This window comes from Panthera leo, chromosome A2 (assembly GCF_018350215.1).
Source record: "Panthera leo isolate Ple1 chromosome A2, P.leo_Ple1_pat1.1, whole genome shotgun sequence".
Lineage (NCBI taxonomy): Eukaryota > Metazoa > Chordata > Mammalia > Carnivora > Felidae > Panthera > Panthera leo.
Window position 1 is genome coordinate 117631606 of NC_056680.1, and position 25125 is coordinate 117656730.

Below are 25125 nucleotides of genomic sequence, written 5' to 3' on the forward strand. Positions count from 1 at the left end.
GCAAAGCTGCCCGCCTCCGGGAGCTCCTACAGCCTTCCGAGAATTCGCTGCGCTCCCGGGCGAGCCGCCCGGCCAGGCCCCACTCCGGAGCTAGAGGGCTTGCCGCGGCCTGCTCAAGCCAGTTCGCCTCTGCCTGAATTCCACGCAGACCCCCGTCTTCGGCCAAAGAACCCCTTCTGAACACGGATATTATTCAGAATAAAAACTTTATTTATTTTTTTTGTTTAGTTTCTCAGAATGTGAGCAGCAAGGAATGTAGAACTCTCGAAACAAATCTAGCATTTTTCACGTTTACAGATTGTTTTTTTTTTTTTTTTCAGTTTGGCCGGATGTTACAAACCTAAATCAGTCTTTTCAAAAGCTGGATCCTCTCTGGTATTATTGCATCATTACCGTTTTTATAAAGGAATTATATTTCCCTTTCAAATAAAAAAAAATTTTCTATGTACGCCAATACACTATTGAACAAAAGGCCCAAGAAACCTTCTGAACAATCAGGGTACAGAATTTCTTTAATATAAATACGAACGGATGGGGATAAATAATATTTAAAACTTAGATTATTCAATGCTTGCAAAAAAAATATAAATAAATCTGACTGTTCACCAGCATACACACACGGAAAGACGTACACTTAGTCGTCCTTGCACAGGGAGCCCCTGTTTCAAAGCGCCTTTGATTTTTTTCTCGCTCTTTACAAGAAGTGCAATTTAAAAAAAATCTAAAAGTTAAAAAAAAAAAAGTAATTGCTTCCCCTCGGGAGCCATAATGTACGAACAAATTCACATTGAAGAACTCGGCTAGAAAATTTGTTCATATACCCTGTTTCTGATCAAAGAGTAGAGAAAGTAAAGGGTGCAGGGCCAGCGGCCGAGCGAGGGGGTAGGAGGAGATAAACATCGCTACTGATACTGACAGCCATTCCAGCAACCAAGATTGCTACGTCACATAAACTATAAAAACGCGTTACCAAAGAAAACAAAACGAGGAGGAGGGGAAGGTAGAAGGGGCGGAGAACAGAAAAGAGAGGACAGGAAGAATCTTAAAACAAAACAAAACAGGGAAACGACGAAGAAAGGTGGGGGCGGGGGGGGGGGGGGGGAACTCTCCTGGCGCGCAGCCCCGAGCCCACCATCACAGGTGGGTGAGCTTGGGGGCTTCCTGAATTCTTCCCTGAGAAGGATGGTGGGCGGTAAGGTCCGTGTAGGTGGGGTGCGGCTCCCCTGGCCCGGGCCCGTGATGGTGGCCGCTGCCCAGTGGCCCAGCACCCCCGTAGTCCATGGCTGCCGAGGCGGCGTGGGGGAGGTGAGTTAGGCCAAAGAGGGCAGGCCCAGAGTTGCTCATGGGCTCCACATAGCTGCCCCCCACGAAGACGGGGCTTCCCTGTAAGTGTGGGGTCCCATAGCTGCCGTTGCCCTGCAGGCCATGAGCGTGCGGGTCATAGTCGGGTGTGCCCCCTGCCCCCGCCGCGGTGTAGCGCTTCTGTGGGGGCGGTGGGGGCGCGCAGCTTGGCAGGGGTGCGGGGTAGGAGGCGGGGGGCAGCCCATAGGCACCCTGGGGAGGCTTGGAGAAAGGCGGGGGCGACTGGGGCTCGTATGGGACGCTGTTGACCAGCGAATGCATAGAGTTCAGATAGCCGCCCGCGCCGGGGGGCACCGGGCTACGACTTGGGGACTGGCCCCCTGATGATGTCAGCATGCCCTTGCCCTTCTGATCCTTCTTGTACTTCATGCGGCGATTCTGGAACCAGATCTTGATCTGGCGCTCTGTGAGGTTCAGCAGGTTGGCCATCTCTACCCGGCGCGGCCGGCACAGGTAGCGGTTGAAGTGGAATTCCTTCTCCAGCTCCACCAGCTGCGCGCTCGTGTAGGCGGTGCGCGCCCGTTTGGACGACGCCTGCCCAGGCGGACTCTTGTCGCCAGCGCAGCTCTCCCCTGCGAGGACAGAGGAGAGAGGAAGAGTGGCGTCAGGGGCTGCCCGAGGCCCCGCCTAGCCCCTGAACCCGCCAGGCCCCTCCTCACTCCAGGGCCCAAGATCCCTCGGTCTGTCAGGGCCCAGAAAGGGGGAGGAGGAACTAGGTGCTGTCCTCTGTCCTGGAGGGGAAATAGTGCCAGCAGCTGGGTAGCTAGCCCCTCATTCAGTTAAGGTGCAAATCACAGGCTTCCCTAAGGGCAAGAGATAGGAAAGCAGAACCCCCAGTTTGCCTTCCTGATCTGTATTTCCTTCCTGGAGCTATTCACTTTCTGAACCATGTAGTCATTCAGGCCTATCAGACTACAAGCTCCCTATGGGCAGGTCTCCCATCTTCATTCCCTTCACAGTAACTGGGATGTGGGGCACCTATTATACACTCAATAAACCTTTCTCTCTTTCACTGTCTGATGGAAGGATTGCACAGTTGCCTCAACTGGCCACTTATTTGGTCTACCCAGTGGAGACAGGTGGAGTGGAAGCCCCAATCTGGAAGGCCTTCTGTGCCCAAAGGAAGAGATCACATTGAAAGTACCAATTTCTGGTGGGGAGGCCCAGGCCCCTGGCGGGGTCCCTTTAAAGCGTTCTTCATGTTATCAAGCTGCCTCCCCAATTTAATCCACTAATCTTGTACCCTCCTATCCTCCCCTTCGCCCTACCCCCACCTTGGTTCTGCAGGGTCCCAGATGCTCAGGCTCAGAGCAGAGTACTGGGAACTGGAGAAGGCAGGGGGAAAGGTAACCAAGATGCTGGGAAGCCTAAGACCCAGGCCCTGTCCTCTAGTCTAGTTTCTGGTAGGCCCAAGTGGTTCCTATTAGCATGACAAATCCAAATCCCCACCCGCAGGAGATCCCTGGCTGCCTTCATTGTACTAAATCTGAGTAGGGCCTTCCCAGAGGTAAGGCAGCCACTCCATCTACTGGAGCAAAAATTAAAAATAGGCTCTGTTTATAGGCAAAGCATTGATTCTGACTTGGATGGTGACTAGGCCTGCTTTTATTCTACCACATTTCAGTGTGGGATGGATGTCACTGTTCCACTAGAAAGGAGTTATGCTAAAAAGAGAGTGTGGAGCTCAGGTTTGCTATGCCCAAAGGTCCTAACTCCTAGAGTGTAACAAGAAGGGGTTCCAAACTCACTAGGCCCCACTTGCTCTTGAGGAAGTCAAGAGAGACTCTCATCAGGTCTGTCTGGGGGTTTCCTGGACACAGAGTCCTGTCACCCCCCCTAGTTGAAGGAGAAGGAGCTGTTAGTTCTTGAAAATGTTCCAGCGCTCCCAGACTGTGACTGGAGGTAGCTTGGGGGCCCGGGAGCCAGGCCAGGGGACCCCTCCTCTAGAAGGTACGGCTTTACCTGAGCTGGAGCCGCTGGTTTTCTGCTTTGTGTTTTGCCGAGACTCTTTCATCCAGGGGAAGATTTGTTTGGCCACGGTGGGTGAGTTGAGTAGGGGACTCTTGGCTGCGCTGGCAGGCGTGGGGTTGCTGCTGGCATTCTGAGGTGGGGAAACTGAAGAGGGGGGCGGGGGCGCGGCAGGAGCGGGTGCTGGGGGCTGTGGCGGGGGTTGAGGCTGCTGTGGAGCAGGGGGCGCGGCCTGGGGGGGCGGCGGGGCCAGGGGGGGCTCGCCGAGGCCTGGGGGTTGGCTGGGTGGGCCACTCAGGGTGCGCAGACACGCCTCGCTCAGCTCGTGCGCCTTGGGGTGGCCCCCGGCGCTGGCGGGCGACTGGAGTGAACAGGCAGGTCGGTGGTACTCGCCATCAGTGCCCAGTGCCGAGGACGCCGGATACGGCTGCTGATTGGCATTATAAGCGAACCCGTTGGCTGCCTGGTAGGGGTAGCCACCGTAGATCGCCGAACTGTCGTAGTAGGTCGCTTTTTGCATCGCGTTGTCTCACAATCTTGATCGCACACTCTGACAGGGGCTTGACACCCTTGAGGGCGCACATTGGCACGCCCCCGCGGTCACGTGATACTCCGCCGCCAATGGCTGCCCCGCGCAGACCTGGGGGGCGAGAATCGCAGCGCGGTGAGGGCTCCGCGCAAATCCATCTTACTCTCAATAGCTAAGTGACATGAAAGCCATAAAAGAAAAAGTGGTCAGCAATATTTAGCAGCACGACTTGGCCCCGGGCGCAGAGAGCCGCGCTATAAAAAGCCGCTGGAATTTACTGGCAGCTACAAATATTTGCTTAACTTGCGTCTGGAGTTAGGGGGTTTTCCGGGCAGAGAGGAGGAGAGTAAGTGAGGGCTGGAAGCCGGGACTCCAGAACCGGAGTCCTAAAGAAGAAAGGTTGATGGGCTAGAAAGGAACAGGGCTGGGATTCTTCTTTTCCAGGAGAGAAGAAACTTGGGGTGTCCCTTCGTCTCTGCTCTTTGGCCTTGTCCAGCGAGCCCTGCGACTCCTTCCCTCTCAGGATCATGGGGAAGGGGGCAAGGAGGCAAAGGAGAGCTTAGGTTGCCAATTTGTTCTCCAATCCTCGCTTTAGGACTAATATTTGGCAAAAGAGCCCTGATGCGGGGTGACTTCCCATCGAGCCCCTTCTTGGATCTTTCAGCACGCAAGACAGGTATGCACAAAACATTTTCAGGCAATTGCCCTACTACCCCGCTGGATTTCAGAAGCTGAGCTTGTTGGGCAGTTAATCTACCCTTGGGCAGGGGATATGACCTACCTCCTCCAAATGAGCCCCTTGTAGCCAAGAAGGGAAGAGAAAAAACTTTGGAGGGGACATCCTGCGTGGAAAAGGACCAACAACAACACTTGCTCCAGCAAGTCAAACTCAAATCCTGGACAGTTCTTTACTCCTTTCCTCTCCCTATTTCTCAGGCTTGACCCAGCAAGCCACTCCCACCTCTTCTCCCCTGTTACAGAAGGTCCCCAGACCCTCCTGCCTTGGACTTTCTGAGGTGCTGTTATTCAGGATAACTATCAAATTCTACCTGTTAAAACATGATGGATTAGAGAAAAAAACAACCCACCAGGAACCTGAAAAACCAGCGTTCATCTCCATGACCACGGCTTGAACTCTCCCTCCAACTTAACGATAATAGGTTCTGTCTTAGAAACTGCTATGTAATTTGATGTATGGGGGTCATTTGGCTCCGGACGAGGGATGGAAGCACAAGCCATAAAATCCTGCCAGAGTGCCCTGATCTTTGTGTGCTCTTGTTGTTGATGTTTGTTACTTGGCCTATTTACCTGCTTCAGAAACACCAAGTAAAGGTCAAGACTGGAAATCTTAAAAGCAACTGAAAGCCGTCTCAACCCCTTATTAAAAATATATTATTTAGAAAGCAGTTTGCAGAAGTGAAATCTGTTTTATTTTTGTTTTCAACCTGTGCATGGTCAATCTCTCGTTCTCAGCTGAGAAAAGTTCTACGTGAGTTAATATGCATACACACACACACACACACACACACACACTCAGAATGTTAGTGTGACCATTTAAGAAAAAATACAATGACAAATTCAAGAAGAAAATGGTTTAGTTCATGCCCCAACTATGTATATTTGAGTCCTGGAGTCATTCAAGTTCTCTAGGAATAGCAGACACTTTGTTAACTAGAAAAAGCCATCCACAAGCAGATGACTACAATTTTGTTTTTAATAATGGGCTCCTTTGGATTTCATTATTAAACCAACAATCTGACCAACATATGGAAAACAAGCACAATTAATTTTCCAGAACCTCAATTAAAAATTACAGCTTCCCTTATTCGAAGTTAGTGTGCGTGATCCTGAGCCCTGGAGTATTGTTTCTATTTTGGAAGCTACAGATACTATGATCAAAAATTTAAAAAGGATAAAATAAATTTTAAAACTGAATAGTAATTGAATGTCTCAGTTTCCTGCTCTTTCATTGAAAATAGTTCTATTACATTTGGCAGTGTTACTGTCTGCCATTATAAATTTTTAAGATACCAGGCTTGTGTAAAATAAAATGTCAGGTTAAGAAAATTACTCCAGACACCTGAACAGCAAGATATTAGATAAAACAAAATAAAGGTGATTTTGAATGTGCAACATTTCAAGTGACTTTTCAATCCATTATCACAAGCTACACTGGCCTGCTGCTTACTTAAGCCTTTTCATCAAGTTGATCATTGTCTTGTAAATAACAAAAATACCATTAAAAACCAAAGAGCACACAACAACCCCCATAAACTAAAAATATGAATTCACCTTGGAGATCCCACCAGAGTCCTTCCTATTGTTTGAGGTCAGCAGACAACCACCTTGGGACCCACACAGTTCTCCCCTCCCACCCCACCCCAGCCCCCAAAGTTTGCAATCCAGTAAAGAAGTTGGAGATCTGCCAGTCAGGAAACTTGCTTTGCACCCCCTCAAGCAAGGGCTGGGGGTGGGAGGAGATTCCTCCTAAAAGATCTGTTTCTGGACAATAACCCCCAGGTGCAAGAGCTGAAAGAGAGTTGAGGAGGCTAAATTGAGTGCAGAAAGCAAGCCCTATTGTCTTTCTGGAAGATCTGCCCAAATTCAACCTCCTTCCTTCAGACACCGCTCCCTCTTTCCACTCCCGCCCCTTCCTCAGCCTGCCCTCACCCCGAGTTTAAGCGGGAATATCGGGTAAGAGCCCCCTCGTCCCCTTGCCCACCCCTCCCTCCCCAACCCAGAAAAGTTGGGGCTGGGCTAGGGGAGAGGGAAGAGGTGGGGGCGGGGATGGGAAAGCGGCCTGAACTCGAAGTGTAAGGGTATCAGTCACTGCCGGGAAGGAAGCTCCGGCTTGTGAACTCTTCTTGAACCGAGATTTAAGTCTGCAGCCATAAATCACCGAGACGTAAACTCCGCCATTCAGCGCGGAGAGCGGCCGGTTGTGGCCCTGCTTACCTTAACTTCTGATGAGCGCCGCAAGCTCAGGCTCGGGCTCGGGCTTGGGCTCGGGCTCGGGCTCCGGCCCCCGGCCCGGCTTAGCGGCCCGGCCGGGTCCCCTAGGCGCGGGATGGGCACCGACCCTCAGCATCAGCCGAGACGGCTGGCGGGAGGGAGACCCCGAGGCCCGGACGCCGCGGCGCAGAGCGTGGCCGCCTCGCTGCTCCGGCACGGCTCGCCCAGGGCGGACTGGGGCGGCTTGGACCCCCCCCCCTCCCACCCACCCCACCCACCCACCCCTCCCCCACACCCCCGCCCCCTGCCCTTCCCGAGGGCAGCAGCCGTGGCCCGGAGATAAGCGCTAGCGCGGCGCAGGGCTCTGCCTGGGCTAGTGGCACCGACTTGGGTATGTTTCTTATGAATATTACACGCGGAGCAGCGTCTGGCTGGGGGGTGCGGTGGGGGGTACTGGGGGCGGGCGGGAGGGGAGGCCGAGGCGGCTGGGGAAGCGCGGGGCGGCGTGGGGGATGGGGCTGAGGCGAGGGGAGGGACAGGAGCGAGAGGGGGAGCTCCGCGGCGGCGGGAGGAGGGCAGCCTCCCCCCAACCCCCAACGCCCTCCCTCTCCTCGCTTCTAGGCGTCACTAAAGTCCAGGAAAATTATGCTAATGAGGACAAACGGCTCTCACAAAGGGGCTCTCTTGCCGGGCTCTATTTCTTGGGAATCCATTTGAGAAACCATGTAACCCTCTGCTCTGAACACTTCCAGCTGGGGTGCAAGGGGAAAGAGAACCATAAGGAGAGTCCCCCAGACTTTGAGCACTTTACCAAATCTTCCACCCCCAACCTGAGAACCTCAAAGGCAATTCTTGGGGGACAGGGATAGGGCCTCCCTTCTCAAGAGACCTCCCCAAGAGCCAACTGGGCTGTCTTTCATTATATTTTTAGGCAGAAACTCTTAAAATCCTGGCAGCCAAGAGGGAAGTAACCTGGGGGAAATGGACACAAGTCCAGGCAGTGAAGTGGGATGCGCTGGGCTCAGGTACGTACTAGGGTGCCTAGAAACCCGGGTCTCCAGCTTTTCTATGCCTACTTCATAGTACAGATGGGCAGCTCACTCACAGGAAAAGACAGATAAAACTCTGACCCCAACACAAACCGACATCTATAATGTTTTCTTCTCTAATTAGTGGTATGCAGGGACACTGAGCAAAGGAAAGGCCTGGGTGTGCCCCGCAATACTGCCACAACTTTAAGGAGGATGGTCTTTCTCTCTTCTAATGCCTCCCTCCACTCTCCAGCGAACTCTGCAAGGGTATGTGTGTGGCAAAAAGAGAAATGGAGCTTTCATGCAATTCCAAGGTGTCAACGGCCAGTCCTTCTCAAAGGAAGGTGTTAAAAATATAAGTAGTATGTTTAAACTGTCAGGGAGCCAAAGTGTCACCTTAAAGCAAAAACAAAGCCAAGGGAAAAGGGAGAAATCAAAAAGCACTCCTGGCCAGGGTGGCCTCATGCATACCAATGGTTTTTGTCATTTATGGCTGGGCAAGATTTATGACTCGGCGCCCCAAAGCTGTAAACAGAGCACAAAACAGCAAACACTTGCTCCTTATGGCATATTGCGGCAGCGCAACTTAAAAGGGGGAGCCGGGCGGCGTAGGAGGTGAGAGCCGCCGCAAAAATCGCTCCGCTGCATTTTCTCTTCAAACTGGCCTGGTCGGATGTGGCATTTGAAGAAAGAAGGCGTGGGTCAATAATCAACCCGCACTTTCTCCTCCAAACTGCTGACACGACTCTCACCGCCTTCTCAGCTAAGCCAGCTGCAGGGAAGGCCAGCTTTCCGTGAGAACCTGCCAGGGGAGGGGACCGCCTGGGCCAAGAGGGCCGAGGGTTCCGAGGTGAGGGCTGGGGCATCTGGGGCGCATACCTTTTCACCCGCACCAAGACTGTGCCGGGCAAAATGCTGGGACTGGACTTGAAGAGCCATGGGAGTTGAGGGAGAGCTGGAGTGGGAGCTTGGGACAGGGTCTCTGCTGGATGGTCCCAGACTAGATGGCTTCTGGGCAGCTGGCTGCAGTGGGCACAAATCTGGCTCTGACCTCAAGACTGGTCTCACACCCTGGCATGCAGACCTCCGGGTTTGGGCCTCTCTGCTGAAATCCACAGGACTGGCTTTTAGAGCAAGGCAGGCGATGTGATTAAAGGTAATAATTTATGATTGCTGAAGGTTCTGTGTTACTGTTTTTTAAGAGAAAAATACCGCCTGCCGATTTTCACTGCCAGAAATTGCCCACTGCTGCGGCTGCGGTGTCTTTTCTAGGCAAACCCCGCAGCCATTCACCCTGCTCAGCCAAAACCACTGAGGTTATCTTTGTGGAAAGGACCCCTTCGCTCCCCCAAACCCCCCTCCTCAGTCCCTGTGCTCCCTTATGTCTTGCCCACCAGGACTAGAAGAAAACATTTTCCCAGCGCTAGAAAAATATCTGAAATAGCGAAGGTGTGCTTGTGCCTCTCTACCCTTTGCAGGGGCCTCCTTGAGAACAGGTCTGCGGGTTGGGGTGGGGGGCGCTGGGGTCCCTGCAAGGCTGTCTATAAGCCAGGGAGGAAGGTAAGACACAAGAGGCACTGAAATCTGGGAATGGAGAGGAAAATTAATGAGGAAATATGCTTGCCTGTGAGGGTGAGGCTGGCATTTTGAGGGTAAAAGGGGACTAGCCTGTTTTTTATAGCTGTAGTTTAGCTATTATGGAGTGGCTTTAGCTCCTTGCATGAAGGAAAAACCAACTGGTGCTCTATAAACTGGACTACTGGTTTCTTTTCACTGTGCACACTTTTATACAGAACCAGTTTGAGAGTCCATCCCTAGATATTTATTCCGCTGGCTGGCACTGAAGTGACAATAAAAAGATGCCTTTAACAAACCTCTATTCCCTCTCTCATTCTTTCTAGCGAAACTATATTATTTATGAGTCTTTAACTGGGTCAAAAATGCGCCAGAACTGGGTCATAAATCATATGAAATGCTGACAAGTAATTGAACAGCAATTAAAGCTTACATTTTATTTCCAAGGGGTGTTTTAGGGCACTTGAAACCGCCTCAGTTAAACACGGTTAGCGCCCGAGGACGGCAGCGGGGAGGGTAGAAGCAGCGTTTCCCTTCTGGGGATGTAAATCCCTCTCAAGTAGGGGAAACCTGATTTGATTTTTTTTTTTCAAGTACAGAAAGAAATAAGATTTTTTTTTGTTTAAGTCACGGAGAAAATCTGATTCCCGACTCCTTGTAGACACCCCTTTCCTCCACCCCAAGATCTCCAAGAGCAGAGAAAAGTGAACTTTCCTTCACCGTTTCAGGGAGTTTTCATCCTTCCCAGGAGTGCTGGGTCTCCAAAGTGCAATTAGCACAGGCTTTCCCAGTAATTTGCAAGCATGGTTTATCTCTCATCTGCTTCTATCCTGGCTACAGCACTGTTTCTGGGGTCTGAAGCCGGAGAAATGTCTGCCTCTGCTTCCTGCGGACTCTGCCTCGAATTCTCTCTAGCCCAGGGTGCACCAGCCAGTCCTTAAAACTCTGCAAGCCAGCTGGGTGCATTACAATGGGGCATACAGGCCATGCACATTATGAAGCCCAAACCCAGTTCTGGCTCCCGAAATTTAGACTAACAGAGCTTCTGGGCGTCGGGCACGCTTACCCCTACCCTAAGCCTCTCCTAGATCTGAACTGTCTTCACCCCTACCCGGGTAGAGTACTGGGGAAACAATGGCGCGTCCTCCGTCCTCCGGGTCTTGCACCTTCGGTCCCGCGCGTGGGAAAGCGCGTCCTCCAACCAACCCAGCACTGAACAAAGTGGCCTGAAGCATCATCAATAAAATGGCAGCGCGTCTGCACACTCATTGATTTCCCTCTCCCAGCTGCTCTGGCTGCCTAGGTCAGCCCTACCTCTCCATCCCTGGCCGCCAGCAAACGCGGCCAAGCCGGGAGAGATTCCCCTTCCCATCCACCCAGCCCCCACCCCCTCCAGGCCGTCTCGCCGAGCAAGCGCCGCGCGGGCCACCTCGGCCAGAGCCGCTGCTTCGGGACCCTCCCTCCGCCTGCGGCTCAGCTCCTGGGACTCAAGCCCCGCTGCAGTGGACAAAGCCGCCAGAGCGCTGGAGGCCACCGGGCTTACCTCGCAGCCCCCAAGCGCCCTTTCCTTTACATCCCCCTACACTTTCCAGAGAATTAAACTCAGTCTGAGGTGCTACTGGAGATCTTTCAGATGGTTTCGGTTCTATGAGAGAAACAAAGGAAGAGAGGGGCTGAGGGTCCTGTCGGTGAACCAGGGTCTCCTCGCCTGACCTTTGTCTCTCACAGCCGTAACTCACTCTAAATATGAACAATCGGCGGAAATACCTTAAAATAAATTCCATCCTCCTGGTGTGGCCTCGAGTCCCATCGGCTAGCTCGCCCAGAACCGCTCCATGAGCGCTGAAAACTGCAACCCGCTAGGAGAGCGCTCTCCGGAGAAGGGGAAGGAGAAGGAGGAGGTGGGTGCGTGGGGGTGGGGGGGAAAAGCTCTCGCTCTGTAGAGAATCTAGAAAACGTAATCACAGGCGAAGCCCGCCCGGGTCTCCGCTCCAAATGCCACAATAATGCGCTGTATTATGTGCTCACGTGGTCATACGTCAACTTAAATCCTTTTATTTGAAATAGGAAATCACTGAAGGGACTAGGTTTCCAAGCAGAACATTCGGCTTTGGGGGAGGGGAAGTGGGGAACCTTGCCCAGCAGTGGGGAAGAGTTTCATCTAGGGCAGTAGGACGCTGGGGGCACCCCCCCCCCCAACATGTGCCACACTGGGCCACTTATCTCTACTTATATTTCTTTACAAATGATCCAAACAGCAATGCTGTCCCCATTCTTAGAGTCCATGTAACTTTCTGTACAGTCTTCCACATGCAGACAAGCTGAAGCCTGCACACCCAAGCACACCAGTCTCCTCTGGCCTGCTAGCCAGTACGTCAAAAGGCAAGGCCCGGGCCCTGTTTCCAGAAGAAAACCCAGTAATGACTGGCTTAGTCAGTGGACTCCCCCATGGCCTGCCATTGTATGGAGTTTGCTACCACCCACGCCAAAAGGCCCCAAATTACCTGACAAAAGGCTAAGTTGATTTTGTTCAATGGGAGCCCTCTAGGGAAGAGGTGCTTGCCTCTAGAGTGGTGGGTCAGGGTTTTGCAAAATCTGGAGGGACTCAGTGCCCTGGCTAAACCTACACTTGCGTACTTCCTCAGTGCACAGCTGAGCGATACATGAAATTATAGGCTTCTAACAATGGAAAATGTAAGGGGAAATGATCTAATTGACTCTGTAAGAGAAAAACTATACATACAACCAATCTTTGCTGGCATCCCTTGAATTAACCTACAAGGTAACCTGGGACCCTTTTGCAGATGGGTCTGTCCACCCTCCCCTAAGACAAATCTGTCCACCAGCAGAAAATGAACAGGACCAACTCTGCTCTGGAGCAACCGAGCTGAACCAACCCCCCCCCCCCCCCCGGCCCTGCCCTGCTTCTACTCCTGATTTCTGCTTGGTGACACTGTCTACTGATTGTAACACTTCACCCTCTCAGGACCTGCCTTAAAAGTTTCTCTTTTCAGGTCTTAGTTTCTGAACTTCTTAGTTTCTGAAGTGATGGGCTCCTGGTGCCTTATTCTTTTCTTTCTTTAGAGTGGGTCTTCAGCTGGCTAGGCCTCTCTAAGAGTGAGGACTCACTTATAGCAGCTACAGGATTCCTCCTCCTCCTCTCCTGCCCTGCAGGGGCCTAGTGAGAATGTAAGGCCCTCAGTAAGGGGGCCTGGTCACGGGGGTGTCCAAATCAGAAGGGCAATAAAAGAGGAGGAGACCTAATCCTTTGGAAGTGAGCCCTGGCCTACGCTGGTGGCAGTATTCCAACAAAGTTCTGTCTGTGGTAGAGCTGGGAGAGAACCTCTCTGTGAACTGACCCAACTCTGACCTAAGCCACAAGCTGGAAAGTGAGAACCCAAAGTGCAAACCTACTTCTCTCAGGTATGGGGTGTGGGGGATAGAACCAAAGGCTGGTTTCCCAAAAAGCACTCTGCAGTCCCCCAAGGACTCACACAACTAACACATTGTCCTCTGCTCCCCTTATGCAGTCCCCCCACCCTGCCTGTGCCAAATATTTCACACCGAACTCTCCAGGTAGCCTAGAAAGGACCTGGAAGTATTGCCAAATTGCTGGCAAACTCCCATCTCCCCCAACCAAAGTTTCTGCAGAGACTTCAACTCAAAGATGAGAAGGGGCCCCCTTCAGAACTCTCAGAACAGTCTGGAGCAAATCGTAACTCCGAGGCCATAAATCAATGAGAGAAGTATTTGGTACTGCTTCAGAGAAATGCCTTAACGCCAGGAAGGCCCAGCGGCATCTCGGCATCTCGGCTCTAGCCAGGAGCCTCCATTGCCGCTATTAACAGCCCAGTTAATGCTCCAACTGCTGTTTAACAATTAACATTAACGACTTGGGTTGGAATGGGTGATTTGGTGGGATGTGGAGGAAAAAATCTGAGGAAGTCAAAAGAAATTTAACTTTTGAGGTGAAAATGGCTTTCCTAAGAGAGACCTTGGTCTCGGCAGGCCACCAGGGAACCAGCAGCTGAGAGTCCTCCCTCACCACTCTGAAATCCACTCTCCTTGAACAAGGCTATGGACCTTTTAAAGTTCATTTCCAGAGAACGAGAATAGAGATACTCAAGTATCGAAGCCCAGCCGGGAAAATCTAGCTGCCGGTCCCCTTCCACTCCAGCCCCCAACCTGGCCAGGGCTGGGGACACATGCCCTGAATCCATTTCGCCAGAGCCAAAAGTTGTCTTGGAAGGAGCAGGTGAGCATGGATACAGGGCTTTAGTCAATATTTGCAAGGCTGTTGGCAGATTAGATATATCTGTATCCAAACACTGCAATCTGATTTCTCTGTCAAAAATACACTTAACATTTTTCTCCCTTTAGTTAGCTCTAGTGGTTTTTCTTAGTGTCTGGTAAGGCCTGCTTAGCCCACTTTTGTCTGTGTGTGCGTGCGTGTGTGTGTGTGTGTGTGTGTGTGTGTGTAGGTTATATATCATTATTTAACATGAGATATTTCCTGTGGGTGCAACTACAGTACAAATGGGCTCCAAGTTCTCTGGACACATATGGATGTGTATATCATTTTATACACATGGTCTCCAATTCCTGTGACTATGTACACATGCAGTGATTCTGTTGTGTGCAGAGATTCAAATCATATGTACACAGTGAGTTGCAAATTCCTAAAATACTCAACCTATACTTGATATAAATAGACATACAGGAGCTGAGAAAGTAACCCAGGTTTACTATTCCCCTGTTTACGTTCTATCTGATAAGATAATAATTGTATCCAGAACAACATATCAGCCTTACAGCATCACTGAATAGCATGTTGCACTTAATTAACAACCTGATATCTATTTGAGGAGCAAATTTTAGGGAAGACTGAGGCCCGCGGAATAGAAAACAAAAACTCAGAAAACTTTTTAAAATAAATAACTCCTGAAAGAACAAAGCAAACCCATTCCCTCATACCAAGCTTCTGAAAGCTATTCCAACAGCCCCTCCCCCAAACAGGCACAAAATTTATGGATCTTTTACAAGGTAATAAACCACAGTAATTACCTCCCTGCATCCCAAACTAAGAGAACAAATTAAGCCAGAACTTGGAAAGAATTTTAAAGAGTCTTCCCTTGTTTCCAGTAGGAAAAGAAAACGCAGAGACCTGGGAAACGCGTGCTTTTCCCGTAGGAAAAAGAGCAGTTCCACCCACCTAAAGGAACGGAGAAGACCCGCTGCCTGCGACGGTCTACACATTCGAAAGGCAGCAACCTCCCTCATGCCGCGGAAAGGCAAAAGGATAGGAGAAACTGCAAGGCAGCGAGACAATTTTCCTCAACGCAGATCTGTGACTGACGACCATTCCCAAACTCACAGTCTCCGCGGGCGCCGCAAACAGTCGACAGGGAGCGCGGCCCACGCAGCGGCCGCCGCACCCGTGGCCTCTACTTGCTTCTGCCCTGCTGCTCCGTGTAGGGGTTTGTTTGGAGCTCGCTCGAAGAAACAAACACGCTCCTCTGACACCCCCGGCCGCCCCCGCACGCACATCTTTGGTCTCTGCAGCCGCCCCGCCTGCACAGTGCCGGCCGTTTTTCGGGGCGGACTCTTTGTCTGCCTGAAACCCCGCATTCCCGGGGCGTGCAGCTCAAGAGAACCCAGCTCCAAAACGTCTCCGAGGTTAAATATTGACCAGAACCTCCTTCAAGGGGCTGCAGCTGCCTGGACGAGGAAACTCCTTCCAAAGGCCCGTGCAAAGCCCGGAGGAGTGAAGAGTTGGCGCAGCGCTTACCTCGAAAGATGTTTAAGACTGAACCAGTGATTGTCTCCAACTCCGGGCACTCAGGGAATCGCCTTTTCCGGTGTCCTGGCGCTCTGCGGACAAATAAACAGCAGAGAGTAAACGGTGGCTGCGAAGGAAGGGAGCTGGAGAACCGGAGTTGGAAGTGCGGCCCTGCGCGGGCGCCAGGGTGGCCCCCGGGGTGACGCGGACACGGAGGAGTCGCCAGGGCACTCGTCCATGAGGCGCACTCGTTGCTCGAAAGGGTCCAGTCTAAGAATGGCCTGCAGATGATGATTTATTTTTGTAAAATAAATACATACTCCATCTCCGCACCCACATTCTCCTCTTTCTTTCTTTTTACGGGGGCTGGGATGGGGGAAGGGGGTAGGGAGAAGAAAATGGATTAGGCGGAGGAAGATGGGAAGGTGGAAGAAGCTTTGCCGTTGGTGCCAGCTCTGCTCCAAGAGCTCCTCACGCACCTCAACTTGGGGAATGTGAATGCACGCTTTATTTTCTTTCGCTAACAAAGGGAAGCCCTGTCTGGGAGCATTCAATCACAGACTCTCTTGAAACCTCACTAATAGTGCTCATTTCTGTTTGACTCGAAATTAGACCCCGGCGCAGTCTTTGGGCTGGGGGGCAGTCTTGAGAGGTTTTGTCTTCTGGTTTATTCAAGCCCTGGGTGCCTCACTTCTCGGTCCCAGTGGGCTGGCGGGACCACCGCAGCGCCCAGTCCCTGAGAGTAGGCCAACTGCGGCTGGTTGGAAATAGGGGAAGACTAGGAAGGATGCAGACATCTGACAATACCCGATCTGGGGGCCCTAACCAGCCTTGCCTTGCACAGCAGTCCCAAGCCAACCGATGCCCTAATTCTGCTGCCAACTTGTCTCTCAAGGTATCTGCAACCCTCTCTTGCTCTCTAAGTAGCAAATGGTCAGCCAACTTTCCGGAGATGGAGAGAAGACACTGGGGAAGGTGGAGAAGAATCATCCCCAATGCTGAACCCTGGCTAGGTTCTCCACTGCCTGGGACTCTGCTGGGCCGGTTGCTTCCACAAACCTACTCCCCACTACCCCTTCACCCCCGGCCCGGTAGCCTCCCCACATGCCAGCCTGCCCCCAACCAGCCCTGGATGCCTGATTCCCAGTCCATGCAGTCCTGTTGATGGCCTGAGAGACCACCAAATAGCTGACAAGCCCCCTGACCCTCAGGCTTCAGGGCCCCCCAGCACACTGAACAAATGGTGGAAAACCAGCAACTAGTTGCCCTCTGCCACCCTCTCGACCTGTAGCCCTCACCCTCCATCAGGCCCTTGGGACTCAGAATCCACGCTGGGCCCCTTTCTCTTATTCAAATTCGCCCTCTATGTCCCCACAGGGAGTGTCTCCGGCCTTGGGGCTCCTGGAGGGACCCTGAGCGTGGTGGGGCTTAGCTACCCTGCACAATGCCACTCAACTTCGCCCCAGAAAGAACCGCTATGCCGCCATCCGCCACCCCTCCCCACCAACGACGCTTAGGAGTATTGTAATTATTATGGTTATTATTGTTGTTGCTATTTCCTTATCCCCAAGTCAAATATTCATGGCTGCCGTTCCCCATAAATCGTTCAGACTAATGAGTCACAAAGAGATGTTGCCCAGGTCTCTTTCCCCCTGCAATGGCCGCCGCCGCCGCCACTGCCGCCGTGGCCTCTCTCTCGGCGTTTTTGGCGCTCGCTTGCTCCCTCGCTCGCCCGGCGCGGGTGATTTATGAACACCGGGAAAATTGAACAAAGCCGCGCGCCGGTCCTGTGGTATCTCTGCAGCCTTCCCCCGTGTGAACCAGAACATTATCAACTGTCTGCGCATCCGTCCCACTTCATCACTAAAGCCGGGATGTGACCGCAGAAAACCCAGCCCAAACTCACGTTTCCCCGGACGCGGCGCGCTCCCCGGACTTGCAGAAACCCTGAAGAAAAAGCCCCCAAACCCGGCGTGGGCCCGCCAGCTCCGGTCCTCCCCGCCGAAGGGCTCTCTCTCCAAACCTCCTGAAGGAGTTAAAAGCCTTTGGAGATAAATCTGAGGGTGTGTGTTTTTAAAAATCAAATAGGAAGTTGGGGTCTCACTTCTGAGAGATTCATTCCTAGTGCGGCCCTGACGACTCCGATCCATTCCTGACGATCCGCATTAATTATTTAATGAGTCACGTGACCTCAAAAGATTACAATTTCAATATCTCCCTCGAACTGGCGCTACACCTTTATCTGCTGCAACGACGGTCCTTGTTTGGCTTTTTTAGTCCCCAGGCCTCCAGAACGCAGACACTCCTTGCTCCTTGCTCAACTCCAGGGCAAGCGACTGCCATGGAAATCCCAGGGACAGCATAGAATTAGTCATTCTGGAACTATGAGCATTGTGGACAGTGGGGTGCCCACCGCTCTCCCAGGCACCCAAGCATCTGTCCCCTCCTGGGACCAGAGGTCAGCCCACCTGTGTCAGTGCCCTGGCTAAGGCGCTTTGGTGACCTAATCTCCTGGGGCCGCTTTGATGGCGCTTCAGGCGAGAACCCACCCTACCTCTCTGGACGCCTCAGCACACCTGTGGCCATCCTTGTCAAGTGTAAGCCCAGAGGCAGGTCCATTCCAGGCAGAATAGGCTTGCCCAGAGGAAAGATGCCTGTGCACTTACCCCTCTCCAAGGTGAGACCAAAGGCTCTATTCAACCTGCACATTCATTAACAGGAACATGGGGAACATTCAACTGCCTTAGTTTCCTCTACTGTAAACTGAGAAGATTGAACCAAAATGGCCTCCAAATCTCTTTCACCTCGGACATTCTTTGAAACAAGGATCTCTTGTAGCCCCAGAAATCAAGCCCAGAGACAGGGGAGCTGGCCTGAGTGGGTGGCAGGAGTTACTCCATGAGTGTGGGGCCTTGAGAAGTGATACCAGAATTCCAAGAGAGAAGTTTCAGACTAGAATGTTTCATTAACAGCCCCAGCACCCTCCCTGATTCCAACAAGAAGTGAGAACCCACATTCTTTCCTCCTCCTATTTTTCCTAGCCCTTAGCCTTTGGTAGAGGAAGCAGAGTTCTTCTTGGGCCCCTGGGGTATAATATAGAAGAGGGGCAATAGGAACAGCCCTTGGGAAGGCTGAGTCTATGTTCTTCAATACAGGGCTGCCGGCTAGGCTAGGGATGCAAGCCAAAGGAGTGCAAAGAACAGCCTACTCCCTGCACAGAACCCACCCATTCAGACAGGAAGCCCCCCCACCCCACTCTCTGTGTGCTACACTGATTCTTTGGGTGTCTTTTTTCCCTTTCATTCTAAAGAGTCCTAGATCAGTTTCTATGTTGCAACTGCTGGAGAGAAGGCAGTGGTGAGAAGAGCAGCCCAGTTTGGAAGCTTAGAAGATCAGGGGGACAGAGTAGAGACGGAGATACCCACCCCTCGGGGGAAGAAGCTGAGAGGTGAGGGGGGGGGCAGAATGTGGGCACCCTCAAAGAGCTGGGTATAAAGTCAGAGATTCTGTGCAGAGGGCCCACTCCCCATATATCTAGGTAATCTTCCCAGGAGCCCCATCCTGGGTATTAAGTACTCTACTATGCCTGTCACAGTTGAATTCCCGCTGTAATAAAACACCGGGTATATCGTACATTTCAGCAAAACTAGGAAAGAGAGCCTGCAAAGTGCCATTTTTCTTCAGGGGGGAGAGTGTTAAGTACTTAATTCAAACTGTGACCATTAAAGTGTCTCCCATCCGATTTAAGTTGATTTCAGATGTTGACAAAACTTTTATCTCCAGAGTCATGCACAGCTTGGCTCTGTGACTAAAGCAAAAGAGTGTGTGTTAGAGGGAAGGAGGGGGAAAGAGAAAAAGAAGAGGGCAGCATGTGTAAGGGTCATTTTGGTAGGAGAATTATAGAGCTTACACAAAATACTGTCTTTAAAGGTCAAGGGTTTGAGGGGCCACTAGGGTTCGCGTAAAAAAAAAAAAAAACAATTAATGAGATAGAAAATTTGTCCTCTGGGTGAACTCTTATGGTTGCCCTAGCAAAGGGAAGACAATGCATGATTTTAAAGCACAAAGTGGGATTTTTCTAAGCTGTTATAACAAGCTCCCTTAAAGACCAAATCTAAAACAGGAAAAACACTAAAGAAATGACACAATCCTTTGGGTCATTTTGGATCATTTTGGCTTTGTAACACTTACCAATACCTTAATAATTAAGACAGCTTAGACAAAAATGCCATTTTGTCCTGGTATATTAGAAAAACAATCTGTCCATCCTTTCTCTTCCTTTCCTGGACAGACTATAAGAGTAAGTGAAAGAAAGTTATCCCCTTTATCCCCACACAGCTGCCTCCTGTATGAAGCTGGAATGAATGCCTCTATACCCCTCCTTCCCTACAAAGGAGAAATATAAGAATTTACCTTAAATGATGATAATCTGCCATTTGAGGTTTTGCAGCTTGACACTCAGTTTCCACCAAGAGTCTAGGCATTTTTTGAGCAGACAGCCGAGATGCTGCGTCTTTGCCCGAGACCATATTATTTGCAAGAAGATCCCTCGCTTCTCCACAGACTTTTCCCAGAGAATGCCTTTCAGAATTGCTGTTGAATTACAAAGAAGTATTTATTGTATGAGGTGATTAATGATTCCTGGGAAAATTGCTATTTTCAGCGTGATTTAATTTCGTTTTACAAGTGCGTGTAGTAGGGGGAGGGTTAATAAGTTTCAGCAGCAGTTGCAGTGTCCCCAGAAATCCCTGGCACCCGTTCACACCATATAAAACGTACTTCACGCCAGGTTTGGCCTGACTTGGGAAGGCATGCATTTGTTTGCTCCTGAATTTTCTTGGGGAGAGGTGGAGGCCCTTCAGAGACTGGTGTCCATCACTCTCCTCTCAGATATGGTTTGTTCATAGGTAAAGAACTGATCACCCTTGCCTCTATCACACACAGGGCGGCAGCGGCATGAGGAGGAACAGCACTGCCCGCTGGCTGAGGGTTTGCCATTGACGGAAAAATGTGCTTAAAATTCCTCTGATATTCCAAAGGTAGGTGAGCGCCCCCTCCCATCTCTGCTAAAATTATAACGCGAACCTAACGTTGCACTCATATAAGGCCAGGTGACAGTTATATTCTAGGGGTGGCATGTGTTGGTTTTCTGCATCTTGTTGTAGAATACTCCTTCAGTGACAACCAAGTCTAAATCCTCTTTACTGATTTTGTAAATCAGCACATAAACACTATGGTTATAGAGACAGCCCTGGGTTTTGATTTTCAGCCTTTGAATCTAGATCTTTAGGTTGGGCAGAAAGATCCAGGAGCATTTAAGAAAAGTGACCCTCGCTCAGAGTTGAGCTTTCTTCCAGCACTGAATAGTCCCAGGTCTGCCTTGCTTGGGGTATATTTTGAGGGTGGCATTATGCTTTTTCTTTCCTCAGAAGAAACTTTGGAGGGTTTATTGGGAAAATTCAGTTTATTTTGAAAGCTCTGGCTTCAGAAGGAAAGAGGTAAAGAAAGAAAGACAAAAACCCCGAAGCTGTAGTGAAGTGCACCTTAAAGACAGCCAAGAGACAAAAAAGCAATCTCAATTCTTTGCATAAACTATTTTTTTTTATCTCCAGGGAAACAGGCAGATTAAGTGTGAAGGTGCAATAAATACCAAAGGGACCACTTCTTTCCAAGTGTGCTCAGAGTTCAGCCTGTAGAACAGCTGCAGAAACTCCTGGGCCCGAAGCACTGCGTGGTTTCACCTTTCATTGCAGGGAAGGACACGTTTCTATGCCTTACAGAGACTTGAAGCCTGAAAGCCTGGCCAAGTTTGGGAAGAAGAGGAGCCCTCTCAGAGCTCAAGAGCCTTCCTGCTCTTTGGAACTTTTCCCACCGTGGGTCAAACTTGACAAGAGTTCAGCTCAAGTTGAATACACTCACACAAATTATGTGAGCAGTCAGAATCCAAGTGAACATAACTTGAGCCATCTACAAGATTTTTACACACAAGGGCAGACATCTCCATCCAGAGAACCTTTTTTTTTTTTTAATTAAAAGTAGGAAACATACAAATGTGTCTTAGAACTTTTAATGGTTTTTAAAACAGAGTTTATTCTTAGCACATGGCTTTTTATATAGCCACACCACAATTTGTACAGTTGCACATGGGTCGAAATGCACTCCCCTCTCCCCCGAGATTGTGCCTCAGAATAAGACAACAGTATCTCTACAACAATATTTTAAATAAATGCAAGGAAAGGAAACTAACATGTGTCACATCTACCATCAAGGTCTATACATTTTGAGAATTAAATAATCTTGTGAGGTCCACAATGTCTACTCGTTTATTCAGTTCAATACAAGCTTGTATGAGCTGCCTTAATGTGGAAGGGGGAGGTAGGGAAGGTGGGGGAAAGGATCTGTTTCCTTCTGCTTGCAACAAACATACATGTTTATGTCCCCAGTCAGCGTGGGCTATCCAGCTGACTTTAGCCATCTCAAAAGTATTGGTTGCCAAGTGGTGCTCCTCAGGTACCCAATCCTGGCGGCCTTATTCAGGCCAGCCAGCATCCTGGCTATTGTCTGCTCTTAGCTGGCAACCAGCACACACTCTTTTGGGGAGAATGTCTTCTTTTTTATTATCCTTTTCGCCAAGCTGGGTTTTGTTTTGGGGTCTGTTATAGTCCAGACAGGTAGGAGTATGGGGAAAGGGGCAGAAGAGAGGAGAAAAACAGGTGGGGGGATGAAACTGGTCTAGATCTCTGAAGGTTATATGGAGGAGGGAATGGGTGTTGAGGCGCCCTGGTGGGGGTGAGGATGCAGGTGCGGGCTCTGAGTTTGTGCTTTCCCTGGCGGGCCTGCTGAGGCCGAGGCCGAGTTGGAGGATCGCATCTTAGTGTTGGGCAATTTGTGATCTTTCTTCCACTTCATCCTCCGGTTCTGAAACCAGATCTTGACCTGGCGCTCGGACAAGCAGAGCGTGTGGGCGATCTCGATGCGGCGCCGCCGGGTCAGGTAGCGGTTAAAGTGGAACTCCTTCTCCAGCTCCAAGACCTGCTGTCGGGTGTATGCGGTTCGAGAGCGCTTGGGCTCCCCTCCGTTATAACTGGGGTTGACTGAAAGCCCATAACCCCGAAGGAGAATGCCAAGGAGGAGGGAGTGGAAGAGAGGGAAAGGAGGAGGAGAGAGAAGGTGGGGTGGGGAAGAGCAATTGGACATCATCATTATATAATAACCTGACACCAAGTTCACGCAAGATACATAAAACGGCAAAGAAAATGTTTCACAGGCTATTGACAACGGGAAACACCCGAGAGCCATAAAGAATGGTGCTGGGCATTGGGGCTGAAGAAAAGCTTCAAAGACACATGGCCTGAAGCCTCTGCCAGGGCAATTAAATTTATGGGGGCTATAATTACTGCCCTAACAGTTTGGCGTCTCGTAAATCTCTCGATAAAGGGACCCCGGGTACAAAAGGGTTCTCACGTTAGGATCAGGCGGCTGGCTGGCGCGCACACACCCACATCCCACTGTAGCTTGGGCCAGATGGGGGCTCCCCTCCAGAGGCCCCCTTTCCCTCGGCCTCTCCCCCTGACCCTCACCGCGACCCCCGAACCCCGACCGGCCCCAGCCCACCCTCCCGCGCCTCCCCAGCGGCGCCACATACCGGCGCTGACATGGATCTTCTTCATCCAGGGGTACACCACGGGCTCCTTGCCTTTCAGGCCCGGCGGGCTCTTGTCGGCCAGGAGCAGCGGGCACGCGGGGGCGCTGCCCCCTGCCGGGACGCCCGGGGTGGCGGGAGCCGCCTCGCAACGCCGCGGGGGTGCGGGGGGCGCCGCGCGGTGCTGCGGGGGAGGTGGCGGCGGCGGCGGGGGCTGCCGCCCGGGCGGCAGGACGTGGCTCGCGTGCAGGCCGTGCGCAGGACCCTTGGCTCGCGCCGGGGGCTGCTCGGGCTGCGGCTGCCGCCCGGGGCTGGCGCCACCGCGGTAGCCATAGGGGTAGGCGGCTTCGGCGGCACCGTGCGCGGGGTAGAGCGCGGCAGCGGGGTAGGAGGGTTCGCGGGCGGCCCGTGGTGCGTAGTAGGTGGCGGGGGGCTCGCGGCTGTTGCCCGCGTGGGGGAGCTGGGGCTGCTGCGCCGGCAGGTGCTGGGCCGCGGGCGCTGGGGGCTGCTGGTAGCTGGGGCCCCCGCCTGGGCCGCCGTCTCCGCCGCCCGGGCCGCTGTGCTGCGCGTACTCCTCAAAGGGAGGGAACTTGGGCTCGATGTAGTTGGAGTTTATCAAAAACGAGCTCATGGTCATTAATTTGTGAAGTGCAAAAATACTAATTTTTCTCGCGTTGTCGTTTTTCTGGGCTCGCCGAGGCCCCTCCCCCTCCTGCCTCGCTTCCCATCCCCCCTTTCCTCAGCTCCCTTCCCCTCCCCCGCTGTCAAGCGCCCACCCCTCCCCTCCCCTCCCCCTCCCGCCGCCGCCAACGCCACCAAAGTTCGCGCCGCTCCTCCCCCCCTCCCGCGCGCACGCGCGCGCGCGCTCGCCTCGGCCCCACGCGCGCCCCGCCTAGTACCCCCACGTGACCCGCCCCCGCCAATGGGCGCGCCGCGCGCGCGGACCCGGATCAGGAAGCGCGCGGGCGAGTGATGGATGCTGCTGTCCGGCCCCGGGCGGAGGGAGGGAGCTGGAGCTTTGGTCCCCCCCAGCCCCCCAACTTTGGGTCCTGCTGGCAATTCGGGCCCTGCCAGGGCTTCTGGTCCTCTCGGACGCCCAAGTCGGGCCCTTTTCGTGCCCTACTCCTGGTCTAGGCCTCGGGGCAGCCGAGTGGCCGCGGCCCATCGCTGACCTCGGGCCCAGCCTAGCCTGTCCTGGCGTCTTCTAGGGTTCGAGGCCGGCGGAGGGAAGGAATGGCGTAAGGACCAAGGAGATACCCTGATTTTAACCGTGGCCCCGGATTAAAACGAATAAGGCCAACAGATCCATATTTTCACCAGCTGACCCCCTTCCCCACAACGTGCTCGCCGAGTCCGCCCGAAATCCCCTGCTTTGAGAAGCCCGGCAGGAGCCGCAAAGGGTGGGTGGGTGAACAGCTGGGAGAAATCGGCCAGAGGAGCAAGGCCATTGCAATGTAACCGGGTGGGCGTTTTTCATTTTTCCTTCCTTTTAGAGACAATCTGCTTGAATTTTTAGCTAAGAAAAATCAAAACCTTTCTGATAGCATCTCATTTTGATGGAGGTGTCGGTATGAGAGTTAAACATGCTTGCATTTAGTAGGTGCGGCCGTGAGAGAGAAGATAGCCAAAGGGTGGGAATAGATAGCGACGCCTCCACAAAATCGAGCTTGGAAACCAGCAACTTCCTATTTCAGAACAATCCCCAAACAAAAACAAGCTAGGGACAGAATAGGTACCGTGCCCAGTCTGATCGCTGACGGGTCTTTCCCCCCCCCCGCTAAGAATTTTAGATTTTATCTTTTGGACGCTGCTTTCTAAGGCTGTATCTGAGGCTAAAGTTACACCTACAGGACAGTCTATAATTTCTGAATTGCTGAAAATTAGCATATTAACGATATCAGTAGCTCTGGAAAGTGGGGGGGGGGGGAGAGGACTGTTGCCTGCCATTTGGTAATTGAAATCTGATGGGTAAACTAATTACGCCATTATTAAGAAATAAATTACTTATTAATTCCACCTAATGTTGATCTTTGAAGTAAATACTGATGCCTTAACTCGTAGTGTGTACTTTCCCTTTCTTTTCCTGAGTGACAGACACACCTGGCTCCTCTACTTTTCAGCCCAGATTAAAGCAGTGCAAAGTAGCACAGTCACCATTCTAAAAATACTTTCATATTGGCATGCAAAGCAAGGATTTTTCAGCTGGCGCACCTTAGTTGGTTTTTCAGAGAGCAGGATAAACAGCCTTCTCACAACTGAGTCTCAACCGCAGACAAGGAAAGTTATA

General features: G+C 51.8%; 2 protein-coding genes across 4 annotated transcripts; both read right to left on the minus strand.

The window, feature by feature from the left end:
* Positions 1-1100: 1100 nt before the first annotated feature.
* HOXA3 (homeobox A3) lies at positions 1101-15522 on the minus strand. 2 transcript variants are annotated; one of them, XM_042920757.1, is made up of 3 exons: positions 15206-15522; positions 3325-3970; positions 1101-1934 (listed from the first exon to the last, which is right to left on the minus strand). In XM_042920757.1, exons 2-3 carry the CDS (start codon positions 3848-3850, stop codon positions 1135-1137), a joined length of 1326 nt encoding a protein of 441 aa, XP_042776691.1. In that variant the 5' UTR covers positions 3851-3970; positions 15206-15522; the 3' UTR covers positions 1101-1134. The 2 variants fall into 2 exon arrangements, with proteins under 2 accessions (XP_042776691.1, XP_042776682.1); XM_042920748.1 differs by lacking the exon at positions 15206-15522 and adding an exon at positions 14792-14856.
* HOXA4 (homeobox A4) lies at positions 15229-23563 on the minus strand. 2 transcript variants are annotated; one of them, XM_042920795.1, is made up of 3 exons: positions 22842-23563; positions 19610-19789; positions 15229-15288 (listed from the first exon to the last, which is right to left on the minus strand). In XM_042920795.1, exons 1-2 carry the CDS (start codon positions 23473-23475, stop codon positions 19611-19613), a joined length of 813 nt encoding a protein of 270 aa, XP_042776729.1. In that variant the 5' UTR covers positions 23476-23563; the 3' UTR covers positions 15229-15288; position 19610. The 2 variants fall into 2 exon arrangements, with proteins under 2 accessions (XP_042776729.1, XP_042776719.1); XM_042920785.1 differs by lacking the exons at positions 15229-15288; positions 19610-19789 and adding an exon at positions 21854-22290.
* Positions 23564-25125: the final 1562 nt, after the last annotated feature.

Bases quoted from the DNA above. Each gene is read 5' to 3' on its own strand.
- HOXA3 (XM_042920757.1), bottom strand. From the start codon at position 3,850: ATGCAAAAAGCGACCTACTACGACAGTTCGGCGATCTACGGTGGCTAC. The intron at 1,935-3,324 runs GTAAAGCCGTAC...CTGTCCTCGCAG, and splicing joins AACCAGCGGCTCCAGCTCAG to GGGAGAGCTGCGCTGGCGAC.
- HOXA4 (XM_042920785.1), bottom strand. From the start codon at position 23,475: ATGACCATGAGCTCGTTTTTGATAAACTCCAACTACATCGAGCCCAAG. The intron at 22,291-22,841 runs GTATGTGGCGCC...ATGGGCTTTCAG, and splicing joins GAAGATCCATGTCAGCGCCG to TCAACCCCAGTTATAACGGA.